This window comes from Sporobolomyces salmoneus (assembly GCF_050403485.1).
Source record: "Sporobolomyces salmoneus JCM6883 DNA, S_salmoneus_JCM6883_v1_ctg14, whole genome shotgun sequence".
NCBI lineage: Eukaryota > Fungi > Basidiomycota > Microbotryomycetes > Sporidiobolales > Sporidiobolaceae > Sporobolomyces > Sporobolomyces salmoneus.
In genome coordinates, this window is record NW_027481149.1 from 163,255 (window position 1) to 175,986 (window position 12,732).

At 50.6% G+C, this 12,732-nt stretch overlaps 7 protein-coding genes across 7 annotated transcripts; 3 read left to right on the forward strand and 4 right to left on the reverse strand.

Moving 5' to 3' along the window:
- Positions 1–243: 243 nt before the first annotated feature.
- On the reverse strand, positions 244–2,217 carry JCM6883_000404 (uncharacterized protein; the record flags this gene model as incomplete). Its single annotated transcript, XM_076631066.1, has 4 exons — positions 244–602; positions 672–1,151; positions 1,206–1,428; positions 1,534–2,217. 4 exons carry the CDS (start codon positions 2,215–2,217, stop codon positions 244–246), a joined length of 1,746 nt encoding a protein of 581 aa, XP_076488934.1.
- A 237-nt stretch (positions 2,218–2,454) lies between these two features.
- JCM6883_000405 (uncharacterized protein) lies at positions 2,455–3,697 on the forward strand (the record flags this gene model as incomplete). The annotated part of the gene is made up of 2 exons (XM_076631067.1): positions 2,455–2,902; positions 2,964–3,697. The coding sequence occupies 2 exons, from the start codon at positions 2,455–2,457 to the stop codon at positions 3,695–3,697; spliced, it is 1,182 nt and encodes a 393-aa protein (XP_076488935.1).
- Positions 3,698–3,976: 279 nt separating this feature from the next.
- On the reverse strand, positions 3,977–4,430 carry JCM6883_000406 (ubiquinol-cytochrome c reductase complex assembly factor 2; the record flags this gene model as incomplete). Its single annotated transcript, XM_076631068.1, has 2 exons — positions 3,977–4,111; positions 4,170–4,430. 2 exons carry the CDS (start codon positions 4,428–4,430, stop codon positions 3,977–3,979), a joined length of 396 nt encoding a protein of 131 aa, XP_076488936.1.
- An 85-nt stretch (positions 4,431–4,515) lies between these two features.
- JCM6883_000407 (uncharacterized protein) lies at positions 4,516–6,918 on the forward strand (the record flags this gene model as incomplete). The annotated part of the gene is made up of 12 exons (XM_076631069.1): positions 4,516–4,891; positions 4,975–5,050; positions 5,124–5,213; positions 5,273–5,546; positions 5,607–5,813; positions 5,884–5,981; positions 6,050–6,124; positions 6,215–6,399; positions 6,462–6,522; positions 6,588–6,683; positions 6,747–6,822; positions 6,895–6,918. The coding sequence occupies 12 exons, from the start codon at positions 4,516–4,518 to the stop codon at positions 6,916–6,918; spliced, it is 1,638 nt and encodes a 545-aa protein (XP_076488937.1).
- A 247-nt stretch (positions 6,919–7,165) lies between these two features.
- JCM6883_000408 (CobW family GTP-binding protein) lies at positions 7,166–8,864 on the reverse strand (the record flags this gene model as incomplete). The annotated part of the gene is made up of 7 exons (XM_076631070.1): positions 7,166–7,841; positions 7,905–7,994; positions 8,053–8,099; positions 8,167–8,219; positions 8,285–8,506; positions 8,567–8,727; positions 8,806–8,864. The coding sequence occupies 7 exons, from the start codon at positions 8,862–8,864 to the stop codon at positions 7,166–7,168; spliced, it is 1,308 nt and encodes a 435-aa protein (XP_076488938.1).
- Positions 8,865–9,053: 189 nt separating this feature from the next.
- JCM6883_000409 (uncharacterized protein) lies at positions 9,054–10,175 on the forward strand (the record flags this gene model as incomplete). The annotated part of the gene is made up of 6 exons (XM_076631071.1): positions 9,054–9,171; positions 9,249–9,345; positions 9,425–9,520; positions 9,596–9,685; positions 9,748–10,038; positions 10,103–10,175. The coding sequence occupies 6 exons, from the start codon at positions 9,054–9,056 to the stop codon at positions 10,173–10,175; spliced, it is 765 nt and encodes a 254-aa protein (XP_076488939.1).
- Positions 10,176–10,742: 567 nt separating this feature from the next.
- Positions 10,743–11,963, reverse strand: JCM6883_000410 (14-3-3 family protein; the record flags this gene model as incomplete). The annotated part of the gene is made up of 6 exons (XM_076631072.1): positions 10,743–11,065; positions 11,123–11,222; positions 11,289–11,356; positions 11,419–11,638; positions 11,708–11,725; positions 11,907–11,963. 6 exons carry the CDS (start codon positions 11,961–11,963, stop codon positions 10,743–10,745), a joined length of 786 nt encoding a protein of 261 aa, XP_076488940.1.
- Between the last annotated feature and the right edge of the window lie 769 nt (positions 11,964–12,732).

Sequence of the window (12,732 nt, forward strand, 5' to 3'; positions counted from 1 at the left end):
ACCGTTATCTGGAAACTCCGCTACCGCGATCTTCACACGACATTCGCTCGATATTGCACTCAAGCTAGACCGTCGACTGATCTTCGGAGATGAATCCCTCTTAACTCGAACTGCTCTCACACGAGTCTCGCGAGAGTCACTCGAGACTGTGCAGCAAGCAAACTCACCTCTTTGTGATCTACAATCCCAAACGAGTACATTTCAATTTTGTGAACAATGCTTAATCCTAACTTTTTCGAACGCTCAATCGCTTCGACTCTCTTCTTCTTCCTGACCAGCCCTCGGTTTGACGGGAGACGAAACGACGTAAGAGAGGGATCGAGCGTGGGGTGCGAGTCGAAGGGGCTTCTGACGTCTCGTCGTCGTCGTGGGAGGAAGATTCGTCGTGGTGATATCGGTTGTCTTCGATGTTGCGGGACCGGGAACGAACGTCCAAGTCTCCGTGATGACTCGCTGACAGGTCCAGTGTCCTTCTTGACGCGGAGGAGTCGAGAGATGAGCAGGGAAGACGGGAGGAACAGACGATTTATCGTAAGAGGGAGGTTGAATTGAGCGGGTGTCGGTATAGATAGGTGGGGCGTGAATAGCAGGCGAAGAGTCGTCTGATGCCGATGTCATCTTCTTCAGCCATCTGTCCCGAGCGAAAAGTAGAGAGGTGGGCGAGAACTCACGGTCAGAGACGGGAGAAGCCGCTTTCGATTCCTCTTCCTTCAGTACAATCTCGGCGAATTCACGTTGCCCTTGATGTCGGCACGCCTCCAAGATGAAGACTTTGGCCGAACCATCCCCCTTCGACTCGTGCTTGGAGCCCTTCCCGTCGTCGTCAATTCGCTGTTGTCCGCCTGTGCCGAGCGTGATGTCTGACGGAGGTTTCGAAAAGTGATCGTCTTCATGTGGAACGAGCTCGATGCGTACCGGGGCCTCGGGTTTAAGGCGGCGAACGAGTGCGGCCCATTGCTCGAAAGTCCATTCGTCCTCGATCTTCCAACCGTGCCACCTGATCTCGGAGGGTGTTGAACGTAATCCGCAAACTTCACGAAGGCGATTCTTGAATCCCTCGAAACCAGGGCTGGTCTCGTATGAAGAACCGATATCGAGGAACGACAACTTGAAAGTTGGTCCCATCGCGACTTCGAACTGCTGGAGCTTGTCTGACCGGAGAAAGTGTCAACGCAATGTCAAGACAGGAAGCGGATTGGACGTACTCTGGAAAAAGAAACCTCTCTTCATTAATCTGGTCCAGACTGGATCTTCGAACCATGGTCCCCAGCTTCTAGGAGCGAGAATTTCCCGCATAACTTCTTGACGAGCAGATTCTCCTCCCACCTCCATGACGAAGTTGAACGGCTCGCCTCCGAAGATACTCCTTGCTACGTCTTCTGCGACTCCCGATCCGGTATGCCTTCCATAGACCAAGTCAATGTCGAGCTAGGTGATCTCCGGGGCATGCTTGCGGAGTGCGTAATCGTTCCGAAATTGAGCGACTAAACGAAGCCTATGAAGGAGCTTTTGAAACTCGTCCTCTCTGTCGACCAGGACGATCCCGCGGAGAAAGTCAAAGTATCGGAAGGCGAGAGGTCTAGATTCGACGTCGAGATCCTCCTCTATGTGATTGAGTACTTGACGGAGCGAAAGGCCGCGGGAGATTGGAAGGGGATCGATGGCGAAACGATGAGAACTGTCGAAAGTCGAGGGGAGGCAGAAGACGACACTCGACTCCTCTCGGACAAACGATGATACTGGCGGATTACAGGGACCTCCCAGGAGGCGGGCTTCGGCGTGGTAGTTCTCGACGGGCCACCCGGCGAAAAGCGCCGGGGCAAATTTCTTCATTTCGTAGGGATCAACTCCGGTCTTGATCCTCATTTCGGCTTTCCATAACATGGGGTTCGGTTTACTCTTCGGAATGACCTTGAACGTGAATAGTTTTACGGGGATTGACGTCGTCTGTTCCTCCTTACGGACCATTTGCCAGAATTCGTACATTTCGTCGACATGCCACCTTTCGATCTCCCTCCATTGACCGTCGTTTCCTTGGTAGCGTATCAAATCGAGGTGTTGTTGTACAGAAAATCGTCCGCCGACGGAGGAGAGGAAATCGTCGAGGGTAATCGAGGGGAGAAGACCGGTTGAAGGAGGTAGAACGAACTCCTCAACGCGCCCCAGATAGTTGAGTGCGAATCTGACATCGTTCTCCTCAGTTGAATCCTCGGCCATGTCGAGTGGGGGGTGAGACGTGATGGAAGACTCGGAGAAGAATCGAAGTTTTTTTTGAACGCGAAGATCTCTATTTTTCGTTCCAATTTCCGACTTTCGAAAAGGTCAGTCCGAGGAAGTTCGACGTTCCCTGCAACATCCGTAAACATCCGAGGACTCACCTAGACCAGCGACCGAGATCTCCTTTATTTTGCGATCCCCTTGCGAAATTTCTCACGCTGAGTCGTTCTTGAAGCCATGTCCCTTCTATCTCTCCCACCTGAGTTGCTGCTCAAAATTTTCGCACATGCTCTTCCATCTCCCGTCGATCCTCTCCTCGTCGTTCCCCTCACCTTGATCCATTCTTCTTTGACACCAATCGCTCATCAATTCCAGTTCGTCGACCTCATTCTACACTCCGATCGACAAGCGAAACTGCTCGTCAATACCTCAGCCTTTCTTCGACATGCTGCCTCGACTAGAAGCCTGAAGTTTGATGCCGGGAGAGGAAAGGGAATCGGAACTGGTGGAATCGGGTCTGAGGAAACGATAGAGGGGAAATGGTTGGAACAGATCTTGAACGCGATCGAGAGTGCGTACTCTAGAGATAAGGGGGAGAGTCGCAGTGAACCGAGGTTGAGGGAGCTCGACGTGAAGGACTGCAAAGGCTTCAGATCGAGTGTTTTGCAAGGGGAATCACTCAAAAGTAAGTCTTCTCGTACCTTGCGTGCCAGAGAGAGAGGTGAGCTGACGGTTTGCGACGATAGACTTGAAAAAATTGAGAATGGGCACGGGAGTGATTTTCGATTCGCCCCGACAATTTGAGGACGATTTTAACCAGCCCAATACCGACCTCCAGCCCACCTGGGACTGCTTCCTCTTCAACCTGGAATCCCTCACTCTCGAGAACAATCACTGGGAATCGCTGTCCGACGAATTCCTCAGTTGCCTCTTCTTCTCAAGTTGTGCGAATTCCCTCGAAGTACTCGACTTATCGTCTCTGTATTCTATCGGGTCGCTCTCTGGTCTCCTCAAGTATCCTCCCCACAATTTCGCATCGATCAAGGAGGTCTCGTTGCCGCCCGCTGAAACATTTTCCCAAATTCTATTCTCCTGTCTCTTAGTCGACCTTACCCGTTCCCTCACCTATCTCGAACTCCCCAACTTATCAGACCCGGCATCGAGCATCCTCCTATTACCTTTCTTCCGATCGATCGAACGAAACTCTCACAAAATCCTCGAGATCGGATTCAAGAATTTTCCCTCGCAAGCCCTGATCGACTCGATTTTGATCGTCTTGCAGGGGCTGTTCGGTGGTCCACCTGGAAGTACAGAGGCAGAGAGCTCGAAAGCTGGATTGAAAAGGTTGAGGATGCTGAAGATTCGGAACACGGCAGAAGTTTCGAGATTGATCGAAAGGGACGGGGAGCTTGTGGTCGACTTGATTGGACAGTTTGGATGCGAGGTAGCGTATGGGAAGTACGAAAGGGCGGCGGTATGATAAGCGGGAAAACTGCACATCGAAGTAAGATATCGAAGTTTCCAATTAGACCTGCTGTTTAATGTCCGTCTCTCGAACTGAGGTATACAACGGAGACGAGTGCGGTCGACTGCGGTCGACTGAGAGATCATTCCACTCTGGTCCGATCTAACGATTGACGGATAACGAAGTGCGAAAGAACAGTAACAGAAAACGAAAATGCGTAAAAGAACAAAACCGTTACATCTCCCTCCCTTCCCTATCTTCCTTGCGCGAACAAGCGACTGTAGTAGTCTTCGTCTATTTCCATCTGAAGTTAGGGAACCACTTCTTCTTGAAGACCTCCCCTCTCGCCGTTCTATCAATGGCATCCTGAATTCGCGCGTAATGCTTCGGGAAACTAGCTGGTTTGCTCGTTCGTTCCGTCATAGGATGCTACACATCATGGACTGCGTCAGACCAGTTGACAGAAGGACAGGGAGAGAGGGCTCACGGATTTGAGTGCTCGATTCTCGATCAAACGATGCAGAGAAGCCAACGCCTGTTCAGCCTTCTGGTGTTGAACTTTACTCAGGGTAATCAAAGGTCCTTGGTACGTCTCAGGGGAGGTTGTGGCGGCGGAAGGGAGGAAGATTCGATCTGAAGCTTTGCGGATCGAATCAGAGAACTGAAGGGAAGGGCGGAGGACATCTTTTGGCCATTGGGATGCGGCAGTTTGGAATGCGGTTCGGAGGGTTTGACTCGAAGGCGGCATGTTGTTCCGGAGTTGATGAAGAGAGAGAGAAAGTCCCCGATAATTTGATCTTCTCTCAACTTCTCCCTCGACCTCGCTCAGCGACATGACAGCGCCAGAAGAAGGCTACAAGCTAGAGGATCAGACAGGGAACAATACATCGAGCGTACCTCCCTCTCCACGAAGAAGAGTTCGGCTCCTTTCCCCTCTTCCGACTGCCGGTAACTCGAATTCTACCCCTACCACCTACTCCGATCCGCTAGGTTCGACCGGTTCAAACTCCCCGGAACCGTTGGCGACTCCGACTTTATCCGAATCAGCAGGAAAATTGCGAAAGAACTTGTCGTTCAAGTCTTTGAAGGAACTCGAGTTGAAGGAGCTGTCTCATGTAGTCTATAGGAAAGGGTCGAGGCAGGATATGAAGGTGTACAGGCCAAAGAACGACGAGGAGGTGTTCGCTCATGCTCTTAGAGGGGGTTTACGTACGTTTTGCTTTTCTCTTTGTGCGAAACTCTCCGTGTCCTCGCCCTTTAGCGCTGAAGTTCTATCCCGCGTGTAACTGCAGGTTCACTTTTGCTCGGATCTACTCTACGTGCTCTCGTGAACCTCGTCATTGTGCTGCTCCGTCTCACTCGTAAGAGGTAAAACAGCTTCGTTTACACATTTCTTCAATCCGCTTGCTCTTCGCTGACACCGATTTCTATGCTACCCCAGAGGATTACCTGCGAAGCTAGTCTTGAACGCTCTATTTGGTCCCGATGTCATTCGCTTCGGAAGCATGCTTGGACTCTTCTCCTTTCTCTAGTATGGCGCCATCCCTTTTTCCCTTCTGAAGCTCTTGCTGACCCCGCCCTTTCCGATAGCAAATGGACTCTCCACACTCTACGTCTCTACAACTTCGGCCCGCTAGGAGCAGGTCACACCGAAACTTGGCATCCTGCAATCGCAGGAGCGATCAGTGGATTATCAGTTCTAGCCGAAAAGAAGACCAGACGAATCACCCTCGGACAGCAGTTGCTAGTGCGAGGTCTACAAGGAAGATACAACATCCTGAAGAGCAGAGGGAAGATTCCGATCAAGAATGTTTCGATTTTGGTGTTTGGCTTTTCGTGTGCGAATATCATGTACTCTTGGCTTGTGAGTCTCACACCTTCTCTCTCTTATGCACCGGAACTCACGGCTATACTTGCGCGATAGATGGCGCCGGAAGCATTACCTTCCGGATATCGAAACTGGATCACGAACGCCTCGAAAGTCTCTCTACCTTGCCTACCCGTAAACTTGACCGCTTCGAGACAAGGAACTTTCGATCCAGCGATGGCTCGACAAGCTCTCGAGTGGGGTCGAGGAGCGACAGGTCAGAACGCCGCACTGATTGAAGCTTATGCTCAAAACGCTGAAAAGGTGAGAACTTGTTCCCCTCGTCGAGAAGCTAAACTTTCGCACCGCTCATTGTCATTGAGAGTTTGTATAGGGCGACTTTGGGCCGCCATTCGCACCTTGCTACGTCGTCCATCCTTTCGTCGACTCCTGCAAGAGCGTCGCGATCGATCGTTGGCAGGTCGTCTTCCGGTGCGTCTTTCCTGGACTCAATCTTCAGGTCGTAGTTTCTGACGGAGCTCTGCTGTCATCATGTATAGATGGATTGCACCAGTCTATGCAGGACTTCATCTGATCCCTCCCATCATCCTTCGTTACAAAGCTTTCGCGAAAAAGTAAGTTGGCGCAGCCTCTTTGTGTAGCCGGTCGTCCGGGTTGACTCGGGTACTGACCAACACACCACTTGACCTGATCCCCCACTATAGCCCTCAATCGGTTTTCACTCGAGCTTTCTTCGGAACTCTACGAAGTTCTTCTTTCCTCGCCACTTTCGTCGTCATCTTTCAATCTCTTGTCTGTCTACAACGAAACATCTACAACACGTATTCGGGCAAGATTCCGGATTGGTTGATGAACGTCGTCCTTCACAAGAGTTACTACTGGTTCTCTGGTAAGATGCTCTCTCTCCTTGATCAGATTTCCAAGACAGATGCTGATCCGATTGATCTGTAGGTTTTGCCACTTGCTTGTCACTGTTCATCGAGGAGAAGAAGCGTCGACGAGAATTAGCCATGTAAAGCTCTCTCTCTCGAAACTACCAATTGCGGCTGTTCGCTGACGAACGCTTTCTTGCGATAGGTACGTCTTACCGAGGGGATTGGAGTCAGTTTGGTCGATCTTGCGATCCAAGTCCTACGTACCTTTCGTTCCCGGCGGAGAGGTTCTGTTGACTTCGTCAGTTTTCGTCTCCTCTCTTGCTCGACGGGCAATTTCGCTGATACTTTGCGTTTGATCCAGAGCCGGACTCTCAATGGTGATGAGCACTTACCAGAGTAACCCTCAAGCTTTGAGTGGTCTCGTTAGATCTGTATTGGTGAGTTCTCCTCTTCACGTTGCGCATTCTGTCTAACCTCAAGCGAATTGATTGATCGTGCTCGTGAAACAGTATCAATTTGTCGGTCACGGTTAAACGAGCTCGACCCGAAGACTGGCTTCAACCTGTTAAACTCGTTGTACTTGTCTGACTTCTGTACAACCGACCATAGTCGATCTAAAGCAGTACCCAAATTGCACCTTAGCTGTTTCTTTTCTTCTCTATTAATGATGTAACTTTGCTCAGTGATCAACTACCAGTAGTCTCGACCGGAGTGCTCTCGATGGCAACATGGGTTGAGAGAACGAGATAAAAGAGACCTCGAGCTAAATTCAGGTCAAAGCTACGAGACGGTCCTTCCTCCTCCTCCCTCCCTGCTCTCCTCCTTCAGTCCCTCCTCTAAAGCTCCCAGGAATCTATCCCTGATCTCCTTCTCTTTCCCGATGAACCCCTTTCCGATCAACACCAGTTTACTATCGATTCCTTCACCTTCATTCTCCTCCCTCGGCGGCACATACGGAATCTCAGTGATATCGAAAACGTCTCTCACTGCTTGCAAGACGAAACATTTTCCTCCTTGGGACTCGTAGGTTCGAGTTCGGAGGAAACCTTTCGCTCTCAATAAATCGAATTCGTCCTCCTCCTCCTGTGATTCCTTCGCCGAGCTCTCAGTGTCCGAAGATGGTGTTGGTAGAGTGAAGTCCCAGATGAGGGCTGAGACGAGTCGATGGAAGGTACCGTGATGAACAGACGGCAGGTAATTCGGCAAAGGGATCGTAATCGAACTGATGTCGTTCTTATGAGCTGATGTATTTGCGTGGGTGTGGTTCGTATCGGAACAGTTTTCTCCTTGTTGACAACTTGTTGTAGTCGAATCAGAGGAGGACGAGAAAGTTTGTGCGATTGTTTGTAGGCGAATCGGAGAATCGGGAGATGCGTAGATATTGAGATCAAGTAAGAGAGGGAGGTCTATTGCCGAGCGAGTTGTGTGATGTATCAGAGCGGTAGAGTTGATCGAACTGAATGCATGGCAAAAGAGGCATGAGACTGGGTTTTCTCGCATAGCTCAAATGAGAACTTACCGAAGAGACGACTCTATCCGTTGAATATCCGAGGGAGAAGTCACGAGATCGATCTTATTCAGAAGAATGACATCTGCCGTTGCGACTTGCCTGCGAGGAAGAAAAGGGAATGAGCGATAGAAAGTAGGAAAGAAAAGACTGGACATACCGTTGAGCTTCGTTGTATGAGCCGTCCGGTCTCGGATCTTGCATTTGCTGTATCAATCGGTTGCAAGCTCATGAGACTCCAGTTTGAGCATGCAAGTGAACATCGCCTTCTCACCTTTTCGATTCCTGCGGCATCGACCACAGCCACCACCGCATCGAGAGCGACATCTACGCAATCCAAACTCGTCAGAAAGAAAGTTACAGAGCGAAGTGAGAATGAATTGAAGCCTCGCCTAGATTGAGAGCGGGTTCGTTCCAAAAAGCTTGAATGATCGGAGCAGGATCCGCTAAACCCGTCGTTTCCAGCACGATCTGGTCGAATCTCCCTTTCTGTTCCATGAGCGAGATGATTGCGTTGAGCCCAGTATCTCGTACGGAACAGCACAGGCAACCGTTGTTGAGTTCCAACCATTCCTCGACCAAAGCTTCTTCCGTTTGGACTGAAATCGCTTTCGCTACGAACCGACCATAGTCAATCAGAACAGTCACGGAGCGACAGAGAACTTGTAGCTTACATTCAATGTCGCTCGTATCTCCGAATTCATTCATAATTACTGCGATTCTTCGACCATGTTGAGTTTTCAGGATATAATCCAACAGAGTGCTCTTGCCAGATCCGAGGTATCCCGTCACGATCGTCATGGGTACTTTCTTGGTCTCTTCGACCAGTTCGGGACTGTCGAAAGAGAGCACAGTTCGTCAGTCAAGGAGGGAGAGGAGAGTTTCGGCAAAGAGGGGAAGGAAGAGGGCTTACGCTTCGTCGTCCGAGTCCTCTACATGTGAGATTGAGTCTTTAGGGTCATCTGAAGCCATGTTCGAGTCGTTCACGAGTAGCTGAGAGGGTGTAAGAGGGAAAGAAAGATGTAAAATGATTCAATCGACTTTTATCTCCTCTCCCCTCAGTACGCCCGAACTCGACCCGAATAAACACGCAGAACTCGCTCGTAAAGCAGTCCGAACAACCCCGAACCAGCAGAGCAGCAGGAAAAGCGACAAACGGCAATGTCAGGCGGATTGAACGGAATCTCTCCCGAATTGGCTCAACTCGAAGCTCAGTACGGTTCGAACAAGAAGGAATGGAGGTATGAGATGCGTAGGGAAGCTCAAGAGATCGTACCAGGTGCGCTTTCTACCCTTTTGCCGCTCGTTCCCTTCTCCCCAAGTTGACTGAACTCGACCTCTCTTGACTGTATTCAGGGCTCTACGTTGGTCCATTCCAGCCTTCGTGGAAGCTCGAGATTCTACAAAACCTTGGAATCACTCATATCCTCTGTATCGCTGAATCTCGTGAAGCGTAAGTCACTCTCCCTCTCCCTCTCTCTTTCCTCCCTGTAGCTATTGCTGACGGCTACTCCTTCGTTTTGAGAATGCAGTCATCTAGTACGAGCAAAATTCCCAGACAACTTTCAATACCTGATCCAGGAGATTCGAGACGCTGATGACCAAAACTTGATTCGAATCTTTCCTCAGTGCGTTCTCGCTCTCTGCCGCTGTGCACCTTTCTATCGAGCTGACACGGAGTCTTCCTCATTGTCTGAGCTTAGAGCGCAAGCATTCATCGATGGAGCTTTGTCCGCTGGCGGAAGGGTTCTCGTTCATTGTGGAGATGGAATCTCTCGTTCCCCCGCCATCGTGTACGTCGGCTCTGCTATTTTCCTCTCCGCATCCGTGGCTGAAGAAGCAAGGTCGATGACAGAACGGCCTACATCATGATGAAAACCTCCCTCACCTACGAAGATGCGTTCGCGTTCGTTCAAGCTCGAAGGTTTTGCGTTTCCCCTCGATTAGAATTCGTTCATCAACTCGAAGCGTATCGACCTATCTTGCTGGCAACTCAAGCAGTAGCGGCTGATAGGAATGCTCAGTCTGGACAGAGAGCGAGGAGGAGAGGGAGGGAAGACGAAGAGGAGGAGGATGATATGCAGGATGATAGTCAAGGTCCGGTCATGATGAGGTACAACGGTGACGGAGGAAACGGAGGAGGAATGTGAGTACACGACTCTCGACTTGAGGCGAGATTCTCGCTCATTGACGCTTCGATTTCTTCACAGGACGATCGATCCCGATAACGCTCAACGAACTCCAGCTCCACCGGTTTGGACTGGTGTCAATACGACTCGATGAAGATCCTCGAGCTTTGTTTGAGGATGTGTTTTCCCTTTTTCGCAGAGACTGTTTCGCAAAATCGCTTTGATGTACTTATACCCTTGTGTCTTCCCTTCCGCTCTTCTCGTTCTCCTCCCTGGTCTGTTCGCTGTGTCCTTCATACCCTCTTTCGTATTTCGTTTCGTCGTGCCTGGAACTCGTTTGCTAACCCCCTCTAACTCTCTTATGTCGAGAGAGTCCTTGTTTTTTGGAGACAAATCTTTTCATTCATGGTAGTAGAGGGTGAGAGAGAGAAGCAGAAACACAGCAAAGAGAAAGAAAAGGGAGTGAACTAAATTTGTTCGCTCAGGTGGAAAGTTGAAGAGGGGGAGATGCGTGCAGAGGAAGGTGTAGGAAGTAAGATAGCAGGAGCGGAGAGGGGTGAAGAACAAAAAAGAGGGGGAACAACGTATGAGAAAGGAAGCAGAAAGAGGAGGGAGAATAGAGTGAGAGGGAAGGAAGGAAGAGCTTCTAGCACGACGACGACCGACGAAGACGAACAGAGGAAAAAGGAAAACTGATTACAGAACAAATTGGGAAACCTATTTAAGCCGCCTCTTCGCCCGTAGGTTGAGGAGCGTCAGTTGCTTCTTCAGGTTTGGCTTGTTCTGCCGATTCAACGTCCGAAGTCCAAAGTGTCAAGTTGTCACGGAGGAGTTGCATAATTAGGGTCGAATCCTTGTACGATTCTTCGGAAAGGGTGTCGAGTTCGGCGATAGCGTCGTCGAAGGCGAGTTTCGCGAGCGAGCAAGCCTTGTCGGGACTGTTGAGAATCTCGTAGTAGAAGACGGAGAAGTTGAGTGCGAGACCGAGACGGATGGGGTGCGTCGGGGGAAGTTCGGTCGAGGCGATGGTCGATGCCGATTTGTCTGCGATGCACGAGCGAGTCAGCATGAACACGGAATGAGAAAAGGGATGAAACTTACAAGCTTCGAGGGAAGCTTCGGAAGACTTTGAGCGGGTCTCTCCAGTAGCGAATTCGGCAAGGTATCGGTGGTAGTCACCCTTCATCTTGTGGTAGAAGACCTGGAGCGAGAAGAGCAAGTTTTAGTATTCTTGCTTTCCGTCGGCCAAAATCTCGAAAGAACTCACCTTGGATTCACCAGACTCGGCAGACTTGATAAGATGGTCATCGAGAACCTTGAGGATGTCCTCACAGACTGAACAAAGACGACAGGGTGAGCTCGGAAACAGGATTCGAGATAATTCGGGAAAAACTCACTGTTGGCCAATTCCTTTTCAATCTTCTCACGGTAAGCCTTGATGGCCGAAACTTGAGTAGTATTTCCCTTGGCCTCTTCCTTGCCCTCGATCGAAGAGACGATCCTCCACGAAGCACGTCGGGCACCGATAACATTCTTGTAAGCGACTGAGAGGAGGTTGCGCTCTTCGATCGAGAGTTCAGAGTCGAGGGAAGCGATGGCCTTCATTTGTTGAACCATCTGTTATTCAAACGAGCGAGAGTTCAGCATCGTCAGGGGAATGAAATCGAGGTAGGAGATGAAACTCACCTCGTCGTATCGCTCAGCCTTTCAAACGCGCGACAAACAGCGTTGATACAGTATCAGTACATATTTCCGGAGACAGAGAAGAGAACTGGCTTCAGGAGAGGAAAAAGGAGGTTCGTTCGGGAGGTGACGCCCTCGATTCAAACTCCCTTCCCTCTCCCGCGTGTTCGTACGCGACCGGGACAGAACGGGAGAGACTCACCTGCTCAGAGAGCTTGGCCATGTAGATGGCTTCAGCGCGTTCAGTTTCAGAAGACATTGTTTGAATGAGGAGGTTGAGAGGAGAGAGGGGGAGAGAGAAGCTGTTTCGGTTCAAGCGCGTATGTATAATATCCAGGCGAGTAGTAGAGAAATCGGCGGTGCGTAAGGTCGATAGAAGCGAGTCCAGGAGTTGGAGATGGAAGAGAGGAGGCGGGTGCGTCAAGGAGATGGAAGGTGATGACGGGCGAACGTAGGGAGATAGATAGGGTAGATGTGACTAGTCAGTGAATAGATCTAGCGCGATAGATACAGTACGCCACTTACGACGAAGTGTGTTGGAGAAGAAACTGTGGAGGGCGAAGATGGAGAGGAGGAGAGGTCGAACGGACGAGGTCGAGGCTCGCTGCCCAAAACGGAAGTCGAACTTCTCGCTCAGCTCTCTCTGTTCTCTTCCGTACTCTCTCGATCGTGTCATTCCCTCTTCGTGGCCTTTCCCCTTCGCTCAGTCTGCCGCGCTCGCCAGGTGCGGAACATGGTCGGCTCTTCGTTCGTCGAAGCTTTCGTCAAAGTTCGCCTCGATTGCTCTGCTCGTGCACACAATGGTTCGTCGTGCTGCTTTTGCTAAATGCCAGACTCGAGCATACTGCCGACCGACGACGACGAAGACGAGAAGAGCAGTGTGCATCACGCGTACGAACGACGGAGCGGGACGCGATGACAGGAGAACGTTCGAATCCTGCTTTCGAAGAGCTTCAACTTAGCGCTCGGTTTATCACTAGAATGCGGGTAGGCTGCGATTCAGTGTGTTGCCACATCCTCGTCCAGCT